The sequence below is a fragment of the Silurus meridionalis genome, chromosome 5 (genome assembly GCF_014805685.1).
Source record: "Silurus meridionalis isolate SWU-2019-XX chromosome 5, ASM1480568v1, whole genome shotgun sequence".
In the NCBI taxonomy this organism is placed as follows: domain Eukaryota; kingdom Metazoa; phylum Chordata; class Actinopteri; order Siluriformes; family Siluridae; genus Silurus; species Silurus meridionalis.
In genome coordinates this window covers 9,296,038-9,316,629 of record NC_060888.1, presented here as the reverse complement: position 1 = coordinate 9,316,629, position 20,592 = coordinate 9,296,038, and the positions used below count along the sequence as shown (strand labels likewise).

General features: G+C 38.6%; 2 protein-coding genes across 4 annotated transcripts; one reads left to right on the top strand and one right to left on the bottom strand.

Moving 5' to 3' along the window:
* Positions 1-4,975: 4,975 nt before the first annotated feature.
* On the bottom strand, positions 4,976-19,356 carry LOC124386283 (MRN complex interacting protein). 3 transcript variants are annotated; one of them, XM_046850026.1, is made up of 8 exons: positions 19,177-19,356; positions 16,156-16,215; positions 15,970-16,076; positions 15,804-15,870; positions 12,466-12,602; positions 12,168-12,279; positions 10,867-11,340; positions 4,976-5,240 (listed from the first exon to the last, which is right to left on the bottom strand). In XM_046850026.1, exons 1-8 carry the CDS (start codon positions 19,234-19,236, stop codon positions 5,163-5,165), a joined length of 1,095 nt encoding a protein of 364 aa, XP_046705982.1. In that variant the 5' UTR covers positions 19,237-19,356; the 3' UTR covers positions 4,976-5,162. The 3 variants fall into 3 exon arrangements, with proteins under 3 accessions (XP_046705982.1, XP_046705979.1, XP_046705980.1); XM_046850023.1 differs by lacking the exon at positions 4,976-5,240 and having other exon boundaries at positions 10,606-11,340; XM_046850024.1 differs by lacking the exon at positions 4,976-5,240 and having other exon boundaries at positions 10,606-11,340; positions 12,168-12,276.
* On the top strand, positions 6,683-10,533 carry sqstm1 (sequestosome 1). Its single transcript, XM_046850022.1, has 8 exons — positions 6,683-6,985; positions 7,913-8,008; positions 8,239-8,555; positions 8,672-8,852; positions 9,134-9,211; positions 9,335-9,507; positions 9,588-9,789; positions 9,913-10,533. Exons 1-8 carry the CDS (start codon positions 6,817-6,819, stop codon positions 10,071-10,073), a joined length of 1,377 nt encoding a protein of 458 aa, XP_046705978.1. The 5' UTR covers positions 6,683-6,816; the 3' UTR covers positions 10,074-10,533.
* Positions 19,357-20,592: the final 1,236 nt, after the last annotated feature.

The following is a 20,592-nucleotide window of genomic DNA, read 5'->3' as shown; positions in this document are numbered from 1 at the left end:
CCATGCTAGAACAGGTTTGGATTTCCAAATTAAAGCGAAGACAAAAAAAAAAATACATCCAGCTTTGTGGTAACATTTTAGGAAAGGTCAGGTGTCCTAATACTTTAGTCCATATAATGTATGAAGGTCAGGTGACATATACGTTTATCTCTATAGTGTATTGGGCTTCAGGAATGCAATCAATCTGCACCCCACCCTGTTCAAAAAGGACCTTGTTTAACTGACAAGCTGTCAAAACTCCTCATTGTTCCTCATGCCTGTACAAAAACATTTAAAAGTGAGCAAACACCTGGAGAGTTTGCAGAAAGGAGTTTATCTCCCATATGGACTAAAAACAGAGACTGGAGAACATTACGGATTTTATGTGCTATTTACAGGAACAATAAAGAGTAACCAATAAACCAGCAAAAGAAAAGTCTAAGTTTCATTACAAGCTAGTAACTTCAAATCTTTTAATCCCAGTAAATAACAACAGACAAGAAAAACACCAGAAAAACTTTCTTCAAATACATTTGGGTATAAAGGAATACAATTTCTTTTTCCTTTTATGGTTGGTAACCTGATACACACAAAGCGTCTTTCATCTCTGAAACTATGTTTACATGCAAGTACATCCAATTCTGATCAAGATAGTATTAGTGAGAATATCAAGTCAAGTCATGTAGGCTTTTATTGCCATTCCAACCATATACAGTAAACAGGGAAATGAACATTCCCCCAGGATCATGGTGCTAGATAAGACAACCCAAGATAACAAAAAACACGAAACGTAGAACTACACAAAACTAAAAAAGTGCACTTGAGTGCAAAAAAGAAAATAACATAAGACAGTGAGACAGTAGACAAAATGACACTGTAGCACCGAATAGTAGTGTAAATGGATTTGTCCATATAATAGAAACTGTACATGTAGCACTCAAATTGTTTTGGAGCAATATGTGCAAAACAGCAATTTTGTGCATAATGAGTTTTGCAGTTAATGTGTCTAACATCGCTGGGATACGCGAATAAAGAATTTCACTGTTTAAATAGACTTCTTTATGATTTTTTTGTTTTACATTTTTTACATTTCTGTTCATTTGTGTTTGTGTGTGTGACATGCCAGTCCCTTTGTATTGAGTAGTCATACGGCTTGCAGAAACGAAGTGCCACACAATCTGGACGTGAGGGCCCAAATGCTTCAGTACCTGTATTGTTTAAAGACTATAATCACACTCTTGATGTCACCCAAATGCAGATGGGTTCCTCTTTTGAGTCTGGTTTCTCTCAAAATTTTTCTTCCTCATAACATCTAAGGGAGTTTTTCCTTGCCATAGTCACCATGGCTGCTCCTCAGAGATAAATACACACCGTTCACCTTAACTCTTAAAATTCTGTAAAGCTGCTTTGAGACAGTGTCTGTTGTGAAAAACGCTATAGAAATAAACTTGTCTTGACTTGACTTTTCCCATAAGTCAGGAGAGTGAGTGTGTGTGATCTGCCACAATGCTGTTGGATTTAAAGATGAAGAATGTGGTGTTAATATTCCTGATGAAGGATTAAGAGACCCTGATCTTGATCTCAGCCCTCCCCACTATCTCGCTGTATCTTGTGGTCTGAGACAATGTAATTTCCAAACCAGGCAGTGATGCAACTGCCCAGGGTGCTGATGGTCCCTCTGTAGAACGTTGTAAGGATGTGTGGTGAGAGCTGGGCCTGCTGGGCTTTCCCTGTTATGGTTGCTGAGGGATGAGGTAAGGAAATATTTAGATAATAAAATCTGCTCTTAAAACTCACTTTTTCAGGATAGCTTTTATGTGATTTATTTTTTATGATGTATTCTTTGATGTTTATTTACTTATTTAATTTTTCTCATTATTATTTTTCTTCTTATTACTATTATTATTAAAAAAAATATGCTTGGAAAGCGCTTTGAGAGTCTACTTTTTAAGGCGATATATAAAATATTATATATTATAAAATAAAAGATTATTATTATTATCTCAAAGCTGAAGAATTACCGAGTCAAAATAACTAGAATTGAACCGATTTATAACTTTGGCAATTTGGTACTTCTTTTTGTTTTTACCACCCAGTTCGACTAGCGTAGATTATGTGTATTTAAATACATCAGTTGTTTAAGCTACAAAGTGATTATTTCCTCATATGTAGTTGTAAATCACTGATTCGGGCTCTGCAGGAATTGTGCCATAATGCAGTAGTTCTGTAATCCTTACATAGTTCTTTTATTTCCTTCATGCAACGTGGGTGTGTTTGAGAAGGTCAGCTATAATGTGTCGAGTGACACAACTCATGAGGGTTTGGACGAGGATCTTGGCACTTTTACGCTGAATGAGAGAAAACAGTATGTTTTGGTTTCTTGGTTTAACGGCTTATATACACACGTAAAAAAAAAGTACACATATAAGGTTTCACAAGGTTGAAACAAGGATTCACAGTATTCAAATGAATGGACGAATTGATTAGACTGATGAAATGGCGCCATCTGGTGGATGCATTGTTAATTTCTTAAAACATCGAACAGCTAATTACGTTTGGGGGAGCGTAAAATTTTAGACAAAGTGCTTTATATACACACAAAAAAAGAAAAATTAGGACATTCCTTTTTAAAACAGATTTTTTAAAACAATTAACATCAAAGTTTTTTTGTTTATTCTGTGTTTAATGACTGTAATTAATTAATTAATTAATTAATTAATTAATGTGTATGTCTTTATACAGTAAAAAAATGGCGTATAATTTCTTTGCGTTTTTAGAAGCTTCGAGCGCTTTCTGGTAGTTTAGTAACCGGGCAAAACCACGTGACACTAGTGAATCAGAGTCAGGTGATAGTGCTGTGACCGGTTCGGTAACGCGACGTCACCCCATGACGTCACGGCATCACGCGGTACATTACTCTGTGGCACACATATTTGTTGTAAACAATGATTCAGCCACTTTAAAAATGAGCAGCCCAAACAAAACCAAAGAAATCTAAATAAAACGAATGGCCAATAATTATTTTAGCATTTTAAAGCAACACAAAATAGAGTTTTCTTTCATATTATACATTAAATTCAAGTCAATTAATAAGCCTTTTTATTTTAGAACGTGATACAGAGTATGAAATCTTAAACCATAAAGACTCAAAACACTGTATCGGACATGGGAGCCAAGTTGGAAGTAAAAGAGCCTTCTGGTGACAGTAAAATAAGGATTTTGCCATTAAATTGTGGTATTCGTGGCTCCCAGGTGTCATAGGAATGTCCAAACTTTGTGAATGTGTCCTCCTAATTTCAGGAACCATCAGTAGCTGTACAAATGACCGATCATAAATAACAAATGTTTTTGAATACTTGTTGCAAATTCACGCTATTTAAGGCCCATTTGAAGACTTCGACGCTGACAGCACCGAGATTTGCAAAGAAAAAAGTCAGAAGTGTGAGCGAGGGAAATGAATCTTGAGTGACATGAATCTTGAGTGACATGTTGCACTTCATTGTTTTGTATGCTTTAAAAAGTTTGTCCACCAACTGAATGTAATGTGGGGCTATGTAATTGCCAAGAAAACTGTCAACAACATCTTTGTAGGCTTTCCAGGCAATCTTTTCCGGCCCAACTAACAGATCTTCCACCCGCTTGTCACTCATAACTGATCTGAAGGCCAAAAAAAGCCTTCTTTGATCTTGCCCTCGGTTATTATTGGGAACATCTGTCTTAAATAACGAAAACCTTCGCTTTCTTTGTTCGTTGCTTTCACGAAATTCCTTATAAGTTTCAATTTTATGTGAAGAGGACGTAAAGCGGTTCATGCGCCACATTTTTTCTGTACTAGAACTATCTTTTTTTTGGTCAGCTCTGTCTACAATTATGTGACTCTTTGGCACGACTGTCCAATTCACAGATGAAACAACAGTACTTTGTATAGCCGATGGAGCAACAACTTTCAGATCTCCACAGATATTTGAGTTGTACTTGCTGTAATGGATGTGCTTCAGCAACATTTCTATGTTCTCGTAGGTTTCTTTCATGTGTGCTACACAGCCGACAGCTATTGAAAGGAGAACATTGCCATTGTGTAACAGAACAGCTTTGAGACTTAACATTGAGGAATCAATTAAAAAAAACGCCACTCTCGTGGGTCATAGTCACAACCCAAAGCACAGAACAATCATTTGATGGCAACACTAAAACAGAAACTGTCAACTTGTGCAAAGAATTTGTTTATATCATCTTATTGGCTTTGAAATTTTCGTACCTGGTGACAGCAAACACCATTCCTGCAGTCTTAAACCCAATTCGGCTTTTGACAGACCCAAATCTCTAACCAGATCATTTAAATCTGACTGGGTTATGAGATGTGGATCGACTGAGGAGCACGGATTTAAATCCGGATCAATGTCACTGCCAGTTCCAGCATTTCTTCATCGGTCCATTCCTCTGTGGTTTGTAACACTTTGTTGTGCAGTGTTTTTCTTGTCCAATGATCAAGTTTTTTGGTTATGGTCTAATTTAAACTGGCAGGAAACATTGTTTTTTGGAAAATGACTGATTTCTCTGGTCTAGGACAGATTCAGATTCTTTTCTAGCTATAGATTAAATGGGTGCTGAAGCAGTTAAGTTGAAGCATAGACTAGTAAACAGGATGTTATTTTAATTAAAATACTATGCTCTTTAAATATTTTTTAAATGATACTTGATTTGTAAGCTTAGTATATTTTATGGGAAGGAAAGAAAACAGTAGAAAGTCATACCAGCCCAGATTTAGCTTCCAGAAATAGGTCTTGAAGTGATTTACAAAAATCCATGCAAGCTTTAATAACTTAATAAATTAATTCACTGTTTAGGGGACTAGTATCTGATGGGAAATAATTTACATAGTAAAATTAACAGTATTTTTAAATTTACATATCAGTGAAGGAGCCTTGTTTCAAATGTTCAAATGTTTTATACTGCAGCCTGGGGGGTACTTTCTTTTCTAATAAAATGACTGACCTGTTGTTGCTGCTGATTTATTCTAGAAGTCAGATTCACTTTTGGAAAAGTTTTCCTAATGTCATTTGCTTTACCATATGAGATACATCTATTTATTTACACTATAATAATGACAGTGAAAATATTATTTAAAGCTGGAGTGCTCACTCTCGATTACACCTTCAAAATCTGGTCCTGAGCTGAGCAGTTTAGTCAGGTGAACAAGAATATAACAACAATAGAACAATTTGATGAAACTGATCCTGTACTGTGTCTGCAGCTTTAACCTGTGAGAAGAGAAAAAAAATTTTCACTCAGCATGATACAGCACTTCAAATGTATAATTTAGCTGCGAGTTCAACAAGTACACCCACACACAGCTACACAATGAGCAGGGGGTTGTATTAGGATATGTTTAACTAATATAAAACAAATAGAGCAGTATTTCTGCTTGGAGGTAGCGATTGCATCAGAACTGACTCTGGCACTACGTATTTAACCAGTAGCACAAATCACAAGGAATGTTAAAGCAGAGACGAAACAAGAATACTTTTCATGCTGAAGCCGGGGGATTGTGTTTTCCGATTCACAAATTCTAATTAATGTGTTTTGAAGTGTTAACCCAGAAACCGGTGATCTATTCCACAATGCGTTTTTTGTGCTTTGTGATACTTGCTGTTCTCCATATGGCTCATTATAATCATCAAACCGACATGACCCCTGGCTTTTTAAATGATCTAGTTTAGTTCCTATTGGGAAGAACAGCAAGTAGTCATACACTGTTCGCTCTCGCTTGGGCAACTGTTTGTGTGGAGTTTGAATTATCCTCCCCTGTGCCCATGTAGGTATCCTTCTTCATTCTGAATATTTCCCACCACCCAAAATCACAGGTGTACTGCCAGTGTTGAATTGCCAGTGAGTTTTTAGGTCTAATGAATTAGGCATTGACTTCCTAAACCAGGGATTGTGTCCTCTGGGGTTTCCTTTGAGCAGATTGTTGCAACAGATGCATGCCAGGATCAAAACCGTCCTCTGCGAAGTCTAGCCTATTTTATTGGAAAGGTGGCTAAGGCTAAGGCTCCAGGTGGGCTGCATCATTGCTGACCCTGTGCTCTGACCCAAGCCTACTAACATCGCTTGGATATGTGAAGAAACTGTGCTGTAAAGTACATGTAACAAGTATAAAGCACTTTTTTTTTCAAAAAGCAGAGGCGACCAGTGTGCGAGTCGACACTTTAACAGGTACAAGACACACTTTAACATCATTTCTAATAGAGTACAGCTCTAAAATCCACCATAGGTAAATCACAACTACTGGCCACTTTTCATTTACACTAAGTGTAAAATAAGTTGCATTAATTACAAATGATACTGAATGGATTTAAATAAAGCAAAGTGAATATAAAGATCTCTGAGGGATACTAGCATGTTCTAGACTGTTCTAGCACCTGGTTTCGTCATGATAATACGGGATTACAGTAACCAGAGCTGTAATAAAGGCCATGGGAAATCCCCATTGGAAAATGCTGTGTCATTCCTTGGCCTTCTCATGCCCCCTTTACGGGGCCCCTCCCTCACGTTGTTGTTGATGTTGTTGAAGTCTACCGGATCATGCGCACTGTCCTGAAGTCAGATTAGTCATCGGGTAAGACGCGCTTGGCCACGCCCCTCCACTGTCACATGTGGCCCTATTGGCTGACTGTGTAAATGAGGCGGTCTCTCGCGGAGCTGTACACACTGTATCAGGAAGTAAGCAGATCGGTGCCATTTAAAGGACGCAATTTTTGCTGCGCAACAATCAAGTCGGAGTGCGAATTTTGTTCAGAACTCATTGCAGGTGGCATTATACAGAAGAGGAAAGACATGTCGGTGACGGTGAAGGCTTACCTCCTGGGCAAGGAGGACAACCATAAGGAAATTCGACGCTTCGCAGTCGATCATAATGTCTCGACAAGTTTCGAGTACTTAAGCCGGAAGGTGATGGATGTGTTCTCGAACCTCCACAATGTTTCCTTCCAGATGCATTACAAAGGTAAGGGTTATTCTATAGCGATCTTATATGGTTTACCATAAAGAAAAAAAAAACACGTCTAGAAATCATGGTTAATGTTGGCAGGGGGCCAATACTTTTGCTTGACCGTGTAACTAACCATCGTCATGGTTATTAACCTGTAGTATTAACCTGTAGTTCATCTGTAATTATTACACGCCACGTCTGATTGCTCGTTCTAAGCCCATTCATATGTCAATAGTACTAGACTGTACATTTCCTGGTCACTGTCCCCTAACTTTCTTTCTCAGTACCTTATTTTATTGCATTATATAAATTCTTGCTGTGGCCCAAACTCGAACATGTACACCTGTGATTTTCAGCTGCTCGAACCTGATCTCCTGCATACTCTAATAATATACATGCACTTGACTCCACCTTTGAAAAATGTCAACAATAACTACATCCATCAGAGCACAGTCTGGGCAAGAGTTTATACATCACCTGTAGAGTCCTGGAAACTACTGAAAATGTTAGTTCAACACAGCAGACCTGGAAGGAAGGATGGATGGATGGATGGAGGGATGGAGGGATGGAGGGAGGGAGGGAGGGAGGCCATCAGGGCCAGCAAGGCCTTCTTTGCTGACCTAAACTCTATCACAGACTTAGGTTTTAATATATTTTTATCCGTGAATATGTATTCAATTATTTCCAATAGTTCTCTCTATTTCAAAGCATTTCTCTCAAGTGACTACATTTCTATCCATTATATCAGTTTCTATCCAATCAGATTCCAGCCATCACATCACAAGGAAGCTTCCAGAATGAACACTGCAGGGCCTCTAGTACATGTTGCTTTAAGCTGTTGCTTTAACCAGTCAGATCGCGAGATGGCCACACTGAGGCCATCTAGCAGGCGTACAATAACGCTGCCGTTTTTACTAAACCGTTCTTTTTCTCTGGTTGTAGACGAGGATGGAGACATGATTGCCTTCTCTTCTGACGATGAGCTCATTATGGGACTTACTATGATAAAGGACGATACCTTTCGCATTTTCATCAAGGGTAAGATATAGATCAAAGGTTCATATATTTCAATAAAAGGTTATCAGGAAGCTCTATGGGATGTGTCATATACACTGCAAGATTTAGTCTGTGGTGTTAAATTTGAACCTAATGACACTTAATCACTTCCTCTTTGGAAAATGCTACATCATTATTTATCCTAATCATCATTAAATATCTTCAACAGATTCTTAAGATCCAAGTATTAAGTTTTTGTCTTGCACTTTCAGAAAAAAAGGAGCACAAGCGTGAATTCCCGCATCATATGGACCAAGGGTTCACCATCCCCCCTCCTTTTGGACCACATCACATGGGTCCTCCAGGACATCCTCCGATGGGTCCACCCCATATGGGACCACCTCCTCATTTCCCACCCATGGTTCACCCCGGGGTGACATGTGATGGTTGTGAGGGACAAGTGGTTGGGACCCGCTTCAAATGCAATGAGTGCCCAAATTATGACTTGTGCTCCACTTGCCAGGCCAAGGGCCTCCACAAGGAACATGTTCTTCAGCCCATTCTTCACCCCATGGTCAATATGTATGAGGTGAGCGCCAGCTAAGAAAATTACTTTAGTTTTAGTCTTAATTGTTTTACTCAGTTACAAATTACTTCATGTTTAAGCTTAGATTAAGTTTTTTGAATATTTTTGTCTCCTCTCAGTGGCTTCCTCGTGGCAAAATCTGGCGCAAGATGAGGCACTGCATGTGGGCTGGGGCTCAGGCTCAAGCCCAGGCTCAAGCCTGTGCTCAAGCCCGGGCTCAAGCCCAAGCCCGACCTGATCCATCTGATTGCCAGCCAGGTTCCCAGCAGGCTAACTCGCAGGAAGGCCAAGCTGAAAATGGTAATCTTTTTGTTACAAGCAGATGCATGTTACATGGGAAACTGTTCAAAAGTCCTGTTCAAAAGTCTCAGACGGACTGAATCGAAGACGCCTTTAAATAATGCAATTAAAAGTTTCTATAAATAAGTCAATATTTGATGTGGCAAACCTTGCTAAGTGTGCAGAAGACTTTTGCACGGAACCATTTGTCGATCTATATTCAAAACACCCCATAATATACTAGTTGCTAAACATTTCTTTTCATGCAGTTGTACCTCAAACACTTTTTTACCCCCCCATAGAAGTCTCCTCTGCACAGTCCAATATGGAGTACCTGAAGAACATTGGAGAGGGTGTGGCTGCCTTGTTGAGCCCACTTGGTAGGTATCTAAAAATCAGCGAGGGTCAATGCAAGACATGTTTATATAGAACCCCCATCCTACACATGCTTATGTAACAGCTTATACAAATTGTAAATATGAATATTTTATACTACACTACAGGAATCGACGTGGACATTGATGTAGAGCATGAGGGAAAGAAGGCTAAAGTGACACCACCTCCTTCTGCCTCAAGTGGACCTCCTAGTGGCAGGAGTGATGCTAGCTCTGCAGGCCTTTCCAAGGGTACAGATGGAAGTCCAAGCAGTGTCGGGAGTTGCAACGGGGCTGCAAAGGTAATTAAATAAGACGTGTGCTAAATAACAATGCCAATTTAAAAAGAGAAACCAAGACACTTATCCTTTTGGTTTTGTAGGACCAGAAAGACCAAAATAATGACGAGGAATGGACCCATCTGAGCTCAAAGGAAGTAGATCCATCCACAGGCGAGCTCCAGTCGTTGAGGATGGAGGTGGATGCAGCAAATGATAACTCTGCTCCACTCAGCAACAACTCCAAAGTTACCCCTGGCCCCAGTGGTCTACGTGAGGCTGCCATTTATCCACATCTACCACAAGGTAAATGCAGAAAGCATGTAATGCTGATAGATAATTTGTGAACTGCACTAGTTCGTGGTCCTGTGTAGAACCTGGCCCTTGGTTGATTTTATGAAAACTGATCCATTCTAAATCCTTTCTCAGATGCTGACCCTCATCTGGTAGAGTCTCTGTCCCAGATGTTGTCTATGGGCTTCACAGATGAAGGCGGTTGGCTGACCAGGCTGCTCCACACAAAAAACTACGACATTGGAGCCGCTCTGGACACCATCCAGTACGCCAAAGCCCCGGACCAACGAAACTGAAGTCCAAGCAAAGGCTCAAAATAATGGGGGTTATGTTAAACTAATCATTTTTGGAAAAACCCCATGCTAACCCATTTAACCGTTTCTGCCTTTTCTAAATGTGTAACAATTTCCTTTCATACTGATGACTATTAAATTACTCAGGCATTTTACAGTAATACAGATTTCTATTTTATTCCATTTTATTAAAATGTAGAAATTACCTTGGTAAATAAGGCTGCAATCGGAGCACAGTGCCATGTATTAGTTCTATCATGTCTCATTTGGCACCAAATAAATGACATTTACTTTACAAACCGGTAAACTTTAGGGAAGATCTATGAACAAGTTTCCTACTTATAAAGGTCATTGTTTGAACACATTGGAGTATATTTGTTAGTCAGAATAGAAAAGATTTGTTATATTCTATAATTTTACACATTATTCTGCCTTGTCTGTCAAATAAATTCTTGCAAACATCTCTCTCTTTGTGCCTGGATTATTCTCAAACATCTATTGTGGAACTTTCAAAATATTTCAAGGATGTTCACAATTGCAATATGCTATTTTTATTAATTTCTAGCTAATTCCCAATAAATTGAAGGACAAATATGGATTAATATGTGTCGTCAAAATCCTCATCTGTATGAAATAATGTGCTAAAAGAAAGATCAAGACATGGCCTTTTGATAGGTAGTGGCTGAACACACACAGAACTTTGAAAGCCAACAGGTTTTGATGTAATGGTAGGACTGTTAGGCTGTTTACACACATTTCCTGTCACGCTGTGACTCGGTTTTTCAAAAATGGTCACCTTTTCAAGTAGAGCTTTTCCACTGCTCGTACTGCCTGTTTTCTTAAGTGGAACTGCTTTCATTAGACTCTGGGCTAATGCTGAATGGTCTACATCTTCATCCTGAGGTTCCTCACCACTGTCTCCTTCATCCTTGATTTCCCCAACACAGACAGGTGGAAGAAATTGAGCCCACTTGGAGTTCTTGATGTCCGGTTTAGATTTATTAGGATGTTTAGAAGAGAATGATGATGTGAAGCAACCGCTTAAGGGACCGGAGGGCTGAGGCTTGGTGCTTAACTCGGCAGAAGACTTATTTGCTCCAGTGGACCAGGAACATGTAGCATCATATGCACTAATGTGTTTTGAGCCCAGTGTTGCAGCTGGAGAGTCAGTAAGGGCATCAGTTATCTGGTTTGTACTGGTGCGAGGGAATCCAGATGAAGCGCATGGTACTTGAGGCGGTGAAGTGAAAGTGGCATTGTGACGACGGGACTGAAATAACACAAGTGAAATGAAAAAAAAAAAGTTGTCCATATATCAGCTACATTTCTAATAACTCAAGATTAAATTAGTAAGATGCTTTACAAATATTCGATCAATAGAATTATTGCCATTTCATTCAATGTACACAACTGAGTAGATTCTTGACTCCAAGTTTAATGTGAGTAAAGTGAGGAAATGCCAATTTAAAGAAAAATATAAATCTAATTGACCTCATTCTCTAATCATTATATCACCCTGATACTCTGAGCATGTTATATATTTAGTAGTTCTAAGTCTTATTATCTCTTGTATTTTCAGCTATGTACAAGGTGGTATCAAAATGTTTCGAGACACAGTGCTTCTAGCTGGATTTAAGCGGGATCTCCGCAATGGTGTAAAAACATTTCGAAGGGTGGGTGAGATTGTGGATCGTGTGGATCGTTCTCTGACGATCATCATGCACAAGTTGCTGAATGGTTTCGACATTTTTGGGGTTGAGCTCGTTGAAGATCTTGAAGCGTGCGTGCCTAATTAAAAACACCTCGAACGACTCGTTGCAGCGCCGCCGTATGTCAAACGTACGCCGTGTCAAACGTCTCTGTGGCAGAGTTTCACGCGGCATTTCATGTTTGCTCTTTGCATCCATGATGAAATCGCAGACGTGGTAAGAGTAGCACCAGTTAGCACCATTAGTCTTAAAACTTTTTGATACCACCTCAGTACATTAACTATAATAAAATAAAGAATAAAAAATGATGCTGTTGTATTATTAAGGGACAACTTACAAAAGAGAACAATATGTGATAGGAAGAGCTAAAACAAAAAAAAAAATGTACCTGTGGTGGCCGTCCCGTAGCTCCCCAATGAGCAGTGTCCAAGTTCTCATCACCACCAACAGTGTAGCGTCTGCATGCACCCCCTGATGTAAAGCTTTTCTTCCTTTTCCTGCTAGGAAGTGAATGACAACATCAAAGCCTGACTTCAACACCCTTTTCTCATCATCCAGACAGGACGGATGTTTAACATCCAGCCAATCAGATAGCCGTGTGCCCCAGTGTATTGGAAATGCTATAAAGCATACCATCACTGTGCTATAAAGTGGAAACAAAAAACAGCAAAGTTACAATTTCGAACCTGATGTTATTACGCTGAGTGCAGTACCACTCTCTGTCGGTGTAAATGCTCTCTTCCTCTTCGGGCTCATCTTCATCGCATCCTGGCTCATTCTCTTTCTGGGCAACGTATTTACTCCAGCGGCTTTCAACCTGGCCCTGCACGGAGATAGCAGATACAAGATCAGCAGGTATAATAATGAACTAATGGATCAAACGTCAAACCTCAAAAAAATTATAAAATGATGTGGGGAAAAAACATGTCAAAACAATGTCCAAAGTGTCAATATTTTGTGTGAGCACCACTGTTAGAAACATGTGGCTTTTCATTGTTACACAACGTACAGCTGCTATCACTTAGGGTGTACTCACTTTTGTTGCCAGCTATTTTGACATGAATGGCTGTATGTTGAGTTATTTTCAGAGGACGAGCTGCACATAGTCGACTCTAAAATATATCCAAGTTTTATTTATTTTGTCTTGTCCCTTGAGAAGGTTTAGGAATACTAAAACGGTTGCAGAAATGTGAGGGGTGTACTTACTTTTGTGTGATACTGTATATTCCTTTCTTTTGGGAAACAAAACCTGGAGCCATACAATACTATAACAAATGTACTGTAACAAATTATACATTTACATCTAAGACAGACGGCTCTGCCATTTGAACCTAGCATGAACTAATACCTAGCATAGAAATCTAAATATAATTTTAGTCAAAAAGAACTGTTATGGGTGAAGAATGCAAACATTTAAAAACTCTCTGTGGCCAATTAATAGCCAAAATATTACTATACACGTTAAAAAACAAGCCTTTAATGATCGAATAGTTAATACTTAAACTAAACCTTTTGGCATGTTGAAAGTCCAATGTGGTCTCAAATAGAATCAAAGCCAACAGTGGAGAAACAGACACCAGAATGTCAGTGTCCTCAATCGTTATCTGAAACTATCACTGCCAGGGGGTTATTTTTGGTTTTTCTTGCATTGACAAAAATATTATCTAAACTCATCAGCAGTCCTCATGTGTTTGGTCATTTGGGAAAGGAAACAGTTGAAATGACTGATCTTCTTTAGTCACCAAATGAAAAGTGATCTACAGTTGCATTGGAACATGAATTAATAATAAGGTTGCAAAGAGGTGGAAAAATCTCTGGAAACTTTCAATGGGAACTTTATTTGGGAAATATTCCAAGTTGGAAACTTACCAGGAATTTCTGGGAATTAAATAGAAATTTGGGGGAATTCATATAAACTGAATCATACACAAACATTCACATACACAAACATAAAACCCGCACACTGTCTGAGTGTTTACAAGGAATGGTGTAAAACTCTGTGCTCGTCTCCACCTATTGCTCATCGCTAGTAAAGTTTATGGTTGTGAGATGTAAACCTTTTGATTTACCCTGGGAATTCACCACCGCTATTGTGCTCGTGTACATTCCACCTAGAGCTAATCCTAAAGAGGCTCTCTGTATACTCTATGGGTCCATTAGTGAACTGCAGAACACACACCCTGATGGACTGTTTATTGTCGCTGGAGATTTCAATCGTGCAAATCTCAGGACTGTGCTCCCTTAATTTCATCAGAATGTGGAAAACACGCTGAATGTTGTTTACATCTTGGTTACTCAGACCTCTGTTATGCTGATCCCATGCCCAACAGGCGTTCAAGACCAGTTCAAAAGCAGGTGAGAACCTGGCTTGCAGGAGCCATCTCTGCTCTTCAGGAGCGCTTTGAATGTACTGATTGGGACATGTTTAGGGAGGCTGCAACCACCAGCACTGTGGCTGTCCACACACAGAGGTACAGAAGCATTCGGGCCTCACATCCAGACTGTGTAACAGTTTTTTTCCCACAAGCCATCAGACTCCACAACATGAATGAACTGGACTTACACACACAAAATCAACAGAGTAAAGAAAAAAAAAAGTTTACATGTACAGTATTTATTTTTTGAGTTGTATATGGACAATCCCTTTCGCACAACATTTTGTACTGTATTTTTGCACAACCTTCATACTGTTTATGGACAATCCTTCTAACACAACCTACTGTACTGCTCAGCGCTACTGTGTTACTGTTTTTCCTTCTCTCATGTGGTCTCTTGTTTTCTTTTCTTTTTTTTCCCTTCCCGTTTTTGCACTAAACGTTGCACATGTGCACTTTGTGTTTTTAGTTTAGAGTTCCTTTGCACAGAGTTGTGTTCCTTTTGTTAATTAATGTTGTTTGCTGGAGCACCTTGGTCCTGGGGAAGTGTTTCGTTTCACTGTGTACTGCACTGTATATGGTTGAAATGACAATAAAGCCAACTTGACTTGACTTATAAACATTAAGTTTGGTCAAAAGCTGACATGCATGCAAACTATTACAGATTAACAAAAATTGTACATTGATTTAATTGTAAGTATATTTTGTTACTGTATGGTGTATGTATACAATACACTATACAGACAAAAGTATTTGGACACCTGACCTTTCCTGCCATATATGGTTATTCTCCAAACTGTTACGACACAGCTGGAGGCACACAATTGTATAGGACGTCTTTGGATGAAGTATAATAAAAAATTTCCCCTTCACTTGAACTTGAAAACTCAAACTTGTTCCAGCCTGGCTCCATGAAGATATGGTTTACATGGTTAGGAGAAGAAGATATACAGCTCGGATCTCAAGCCTACTGAACACCTTTGGGATGAATTGGAACGCTGACTGCACCTCAGGCCTTCTCACCCTACATCAGTTCCTGACTTTACTAACACACTTTTGGCTGCTGAGCACAAATGTCCACAAGCACACAACAAAAACTAGTAAAGGAAAAAGTGGAGAGAATGACAAGATATTATGCACAACACAAGGAAATGTTTAACAAAAATTTGTGTTACATTTATGTAATTTACATGAATAAGCTCCAAGATGGACATTTTGTACATTATTTAGTGGGCAGGATTCTAGACATGTTACGGAGGAATATGGACATGTTATGTTATAATCCATTTAGTATTATTCCAATTAGTATTAGGTCTTAAAAGCCCTGCAGTAGGAGTGCTGTGTGCTTGTGAGAGATGAATATGCAGAATAGAAATTTAACTGAAATTGCATTAAATCTAAACTTCATTTAAGTTCCCTGTTATATACTAACCTGATATTTTGTAAATTCCCAGTTTATTTCTATTCATTCCTATATATTCCCATTAATTCCCATACAAAGTTCCAACCCTAATTACTAATGACACAGAGTTGGTAAAAATCCATATGCATAGGTGAAATAAACATTAAAGCTTTTTTGTTGTTAATCTGGTATTAAATATGGATTTGTGTACATCAGTGAAATTGTCCAGCCACAGAACATGCCTGACCTTTTGTTCACAACCTTGGGTGTCATCTACAGGGCCGACTTCAACCTCACACTCCTCCTCCTTCTCCCTATGGAACAGGATACGGCATAAAAGATTTACGCGAGTTATTTTATACTCAGAGGATGTTTAAAAAAAAAAACAGAACCACATTAGCGCTTACACTTACCACTGAGTCCAGGCTTTTTCGTTGTCTACCTCAAGCAGCTCTCCACGCAATGAATTCAGCTTCTGTACGTGGCGTCGGCAGTCCGCGGCTGTTCCTCTGCCATACTCCTACGGCAAAAAAATACAAAATGAAATACTGTGCCTGAGGAACGACAACGACATGCAAAATGTAATAAAAGAAACTCACCTTTATAAGTGACTGTTTTTCCCCACACACCTTGCAGATCCATTTTTTGCTCTTTTTGACCTGATGTCCAATAAAATTACAGGTTAGTTGCACATCAGAACCAAGGCTTTCAGTCTTGGACATAAGCAGTTTCAAGTTTCAAGAAACAGTCTCACTTCTACCTGTCCATGCTGGAGGTAATACACATTATTATGGGCTAAAGAAGATAAGATGTTACCATATTTAATAACACCATGATTTCATTGCTGTAGACTCACACCAAGTTGTCTCATATGAAATAACTGTTATTGTGGCTCAGGTTTGTCACCAGATTAGACAAACAGCACAAAGGTCTTAGACACTCTTTATTATATACATCATATACATACTGTATATCGTAATATATTCTACCTTTTATTTTGCCCTCTGCATTTCTGAGTCAGTAGAAACCAGTCTATCAATAAATTTTTTTTATACTTTATTATAACAGTGAAAGTAAGATGATGTTGTCCTTCTGATCAAATATTGTAGAGTTCAGATCCCAGCACCACCAAGCTCCTGTGCTCCTGTGCTCCTAAACAAGGCCCTTAACCCTTAATAGCTCAGTTAAATAAATAAGTCGCTGGATAAAAGTGTGTGGCAAATGCCATAAATGTAAATGGTTACCTGACTAGGGCTGTACTGATTCCTCGAGTAACTTGATTACAAAAATTAATTAAGACAAACTGAATGCTTCGATTACTCCATTTAACTATACATGGGACCCACGGACCATTATTACTGACGCACCACCCGCTAAACTCTGGAGCGCTCCAGACAGGGAACACAGAATGAAAAATTGAGGAACGGGGAGAAAACAGCGAGAGGCGAGGAGAAGATTCAGACCAAAGAACACGGCAGAAAGTTTCAAAAGTTTGGAATCATTTGCAGTTACCGTCTTTTTTTTATATTTTCATTTATATACAGTGTGTTCAAAAAGTCCCTCCGCTGTGGCGGCGTATAGCAGCTAGTGGAGCACGTTGTTGAGGCTCTGGATGAATACGCGGATTTAGTTCCTGGAAAATATCAAGTAGCTTTTCCTGAGACAAGGAAACCACCTCGCGATACTGTGCGAGATTTAAAAAACAAATACAATAAATACATTAAACTAATATTTTCTTATAACTTACTTCTCAATGTGGAGGAACTTTTTTAACACAATCGTATTTGTATTTTGATGTAATATCAATATCGTGTGAGTTTTCAATTTTAGCAACAAAAATTGACATTTTTCTAATAAGAAGAACAAATGACGTTCATTTTAAGAGACCTGTAGACACAAACCTAAGATGCGACACTGTTTCTTCTCAAAGGGCAGAGCAGACAGAGAAGCCTGGATGGAAAGCAGTTGCAAAGCATTTGCTTTCAGAAAGCACAGAGTAGACAGGGATCACAGCGACCATGTCAGTAGATCAGCTGATTTTCTTACACCTCTTTACTGACTTTTATTCAATAAAAAATGAATAACAAATCTTTATTTTGAGCACACAACAGAACTCTTGAACTCTGAGCTTACTTCATAGCTGCTGTTATACAAGTTCAGAGAACCGGTCCACTCCCACTTACCATTGGTGTCTAAAACCTGACTGACAATCATCACGACCACTCACAGATCACCACGGTTAGTCCCACCCTTACACTCTCTTTATGGAGATATTTACACAAGTAAGCAGTTTCTTCATGACTACAAACCTTTAATGACCTCAGTGTCACTGCTGCATTTTGTTAAGATGTTCCAGAAAGTGCAAAACCGTGTAAATACATAGAAATGCACTAAATCACTGACAAGTTTTAATATGTTTTTCCCATGAATAATTCGATTATTATTATTATGAATAATTAGTCCAATAGACTATTGTCTTCATTTCATAGCTTCCAGTGGTTTATGTTTATGTTAGAGTTTCTATCCAATTATATTTTAGCCATCATGTGTTGCCAGGGTCAAAGAAATCTGCCTTAATGTCTTCACACTCAACAGTTCGAATGCCTGAAGCTTCAAATACGAGCCAATAAAACTGTTGCTTTAACCAATCAGATTTGGAGTTGGAAACACAGAGGCCACCTAGCAGGCGTACAATAATGTCGGCATTTTCACGTCGTTCGATTGGATGGTCAGAGAACGTATTAGTGAGAGCTAACAAACAGCACCTGTAGAAAACTTTCCAATCTGAAATATATTTGCCTTAATAGCTCCTTTTTTTAACTCCCACGATGGCTGACAGAAGAGAAGAAATTGATCTGGTCACGGATATACTTACAAGGCCATTTACAAGATAAACTTTTAAAAAAACATCTTCAGCATCTTAAGGAAAGGTCAGGGAAAAAACCAAACAGTTCAGAACAGTTGTTAAGCTTATTTAAGAACTGTTTATACATTTTTACATTTTCTTTCCTGTACAATTTGCACACCCAATTTCCCTTCATTTTATACCTTCAGGAAATTCCTGCAGTTTCTGTAGTTGGAAAACTTGTAATTTTATGAGGTTACTGTTGATGAGTCTGTTAGAGATGATGTTCATTGGGTTTCATGATTTAGTAATGCCATTCATTCTCGCTGCATGAGAGTCCTGTCTGTGATGCAGCGCTCTGTTATACTGCGTATCTGTTTAATATTAATGGTTTCTATAGCAGTGGCGTTATAATGATGCTATTAAGAGGTGGGTTGATTCAGGTGGGCTAAGGTGTGACATACACGTCCCGCCACATAGTGTGACTTCATCAAGCGACTTCTTGTTCGCGCCTTCGCTACTTTCCCCTGAAAAGCAGATCCACTGACAGTAGAGGGCGCTGTAATGCAGTTTAAACGGGCAGCATGTAATAGTGTAAAAATTGAATATATTACAATCTTAGTTATAGTAATTTAATAGGATGCTTTTTTTATTAAGTCATTATTATTTCTGAGTTTCGATCTTTATAAGGCGTTATAGAGGCAGGAACATTTCTAACACCGAACACACCGCAAATAGTTCACTGACCGGGGTAGGAAAGAATAATCGCATTTACCTGCTGTACTTGAAATGTCTGACAGGAAAAACACCTCAAAACATGAAACTCTTGCACCATCCTGCTATGAACAGCTCAAAATCAGGCGAAACGCAGAAGTCTTTCTTGCTTCTTGTATCGACAACACCTCCCGACATTCAGAGCTGGCGCCAGTCGTGATGCGTTGCGCCGTGACGTCATTGCGTCATGGCGTCATTGACCCAAACGCTTTAGGTCTGAAGGTGTATCTAGATCTGTGTATACATCCTTATTACTGGATGTTCCTTCCATGATTATTAAAGATCTAGATCGAATTCTTTATAACTTTATTTGGGGGAACAAACCACATTATAAAAAAAAAGAGATAATTTTCATTTCATGAAAAATAGAGATGGTCCTTGGAATTTCCTGTTTTCTTTTTTATTTGGTTATATTTCTTGGGTTAAAGTATGGAAACTGCCAAACAAGTTTTGTATAAATAACAAGATATAAAATGTATCCTGCTAAGCATGTTTTGGAAAGATTAAAGATGAATATTTTATATATCTGTGAATTCTGTGGTCAAGTATAAGAATCAATTTAACATCTTTTGCAAATTGCATTTACTCAAGATTCTTTTAGACAGATATGGAATTCCATATCAAGTCAAGTCAAGTGGCTTTTATTGTCATTTCTACTATACACAGTGGTACATTGTACACAGCAAAAACAAGACAACGTTCCTCCAGAACCCTGGTGCTACACTAAATAACATAGAGCTACAACACAACACAAGCTACAAAAAGTGCATCGAGTGCAACCTAGTGCAAACAGTACAGACGAAAAACAGTACAAACAGACAGGAAACAGTACAGACAGACAGTGCAGACAGACAACACAAGACAAAACACATTACCCAAAATAGCGCCAACCAGTAAACCTACTGTATACTTCGCTTATACAGTACTATATTAATAGATGTGCTGTTTTATACAGAACATAAAAACTTGAATTGTAAACAACAACATATTATACATTTGATTATTGTATTAGTAAAATTCTATATTCATAGGAAAACATGGGCTCAATGTAGACAAAACTTTTCCCATTTTATTAAAGACTTCAAAGTGTATGTAAATCTCTTGGAACAAACAAAAAAGCACTAAAAACGTGTAATACTGTATAAGTTATAATAAGATCACGTTAATTACCTTTTTCATGTTGCTTCTTACATGAGATATTGGCTTGTAACCTTCTTCTTCCACCCCCAAATAGGGGTCACCACAGTGGATCATCCATCTCCATAACCCCTGTCCTTTACATCTGCCTCTTTCAAACCAACTACCTGCATGTCTTTCCTCACCAAATCCATAAACCTCCTCCTTGGCCTTCCTCTTTTCCCTCTTCCTGGTGGCTTAGAATTCTCCTACCAACATGCCCAATGTGGGGCTAGAATCC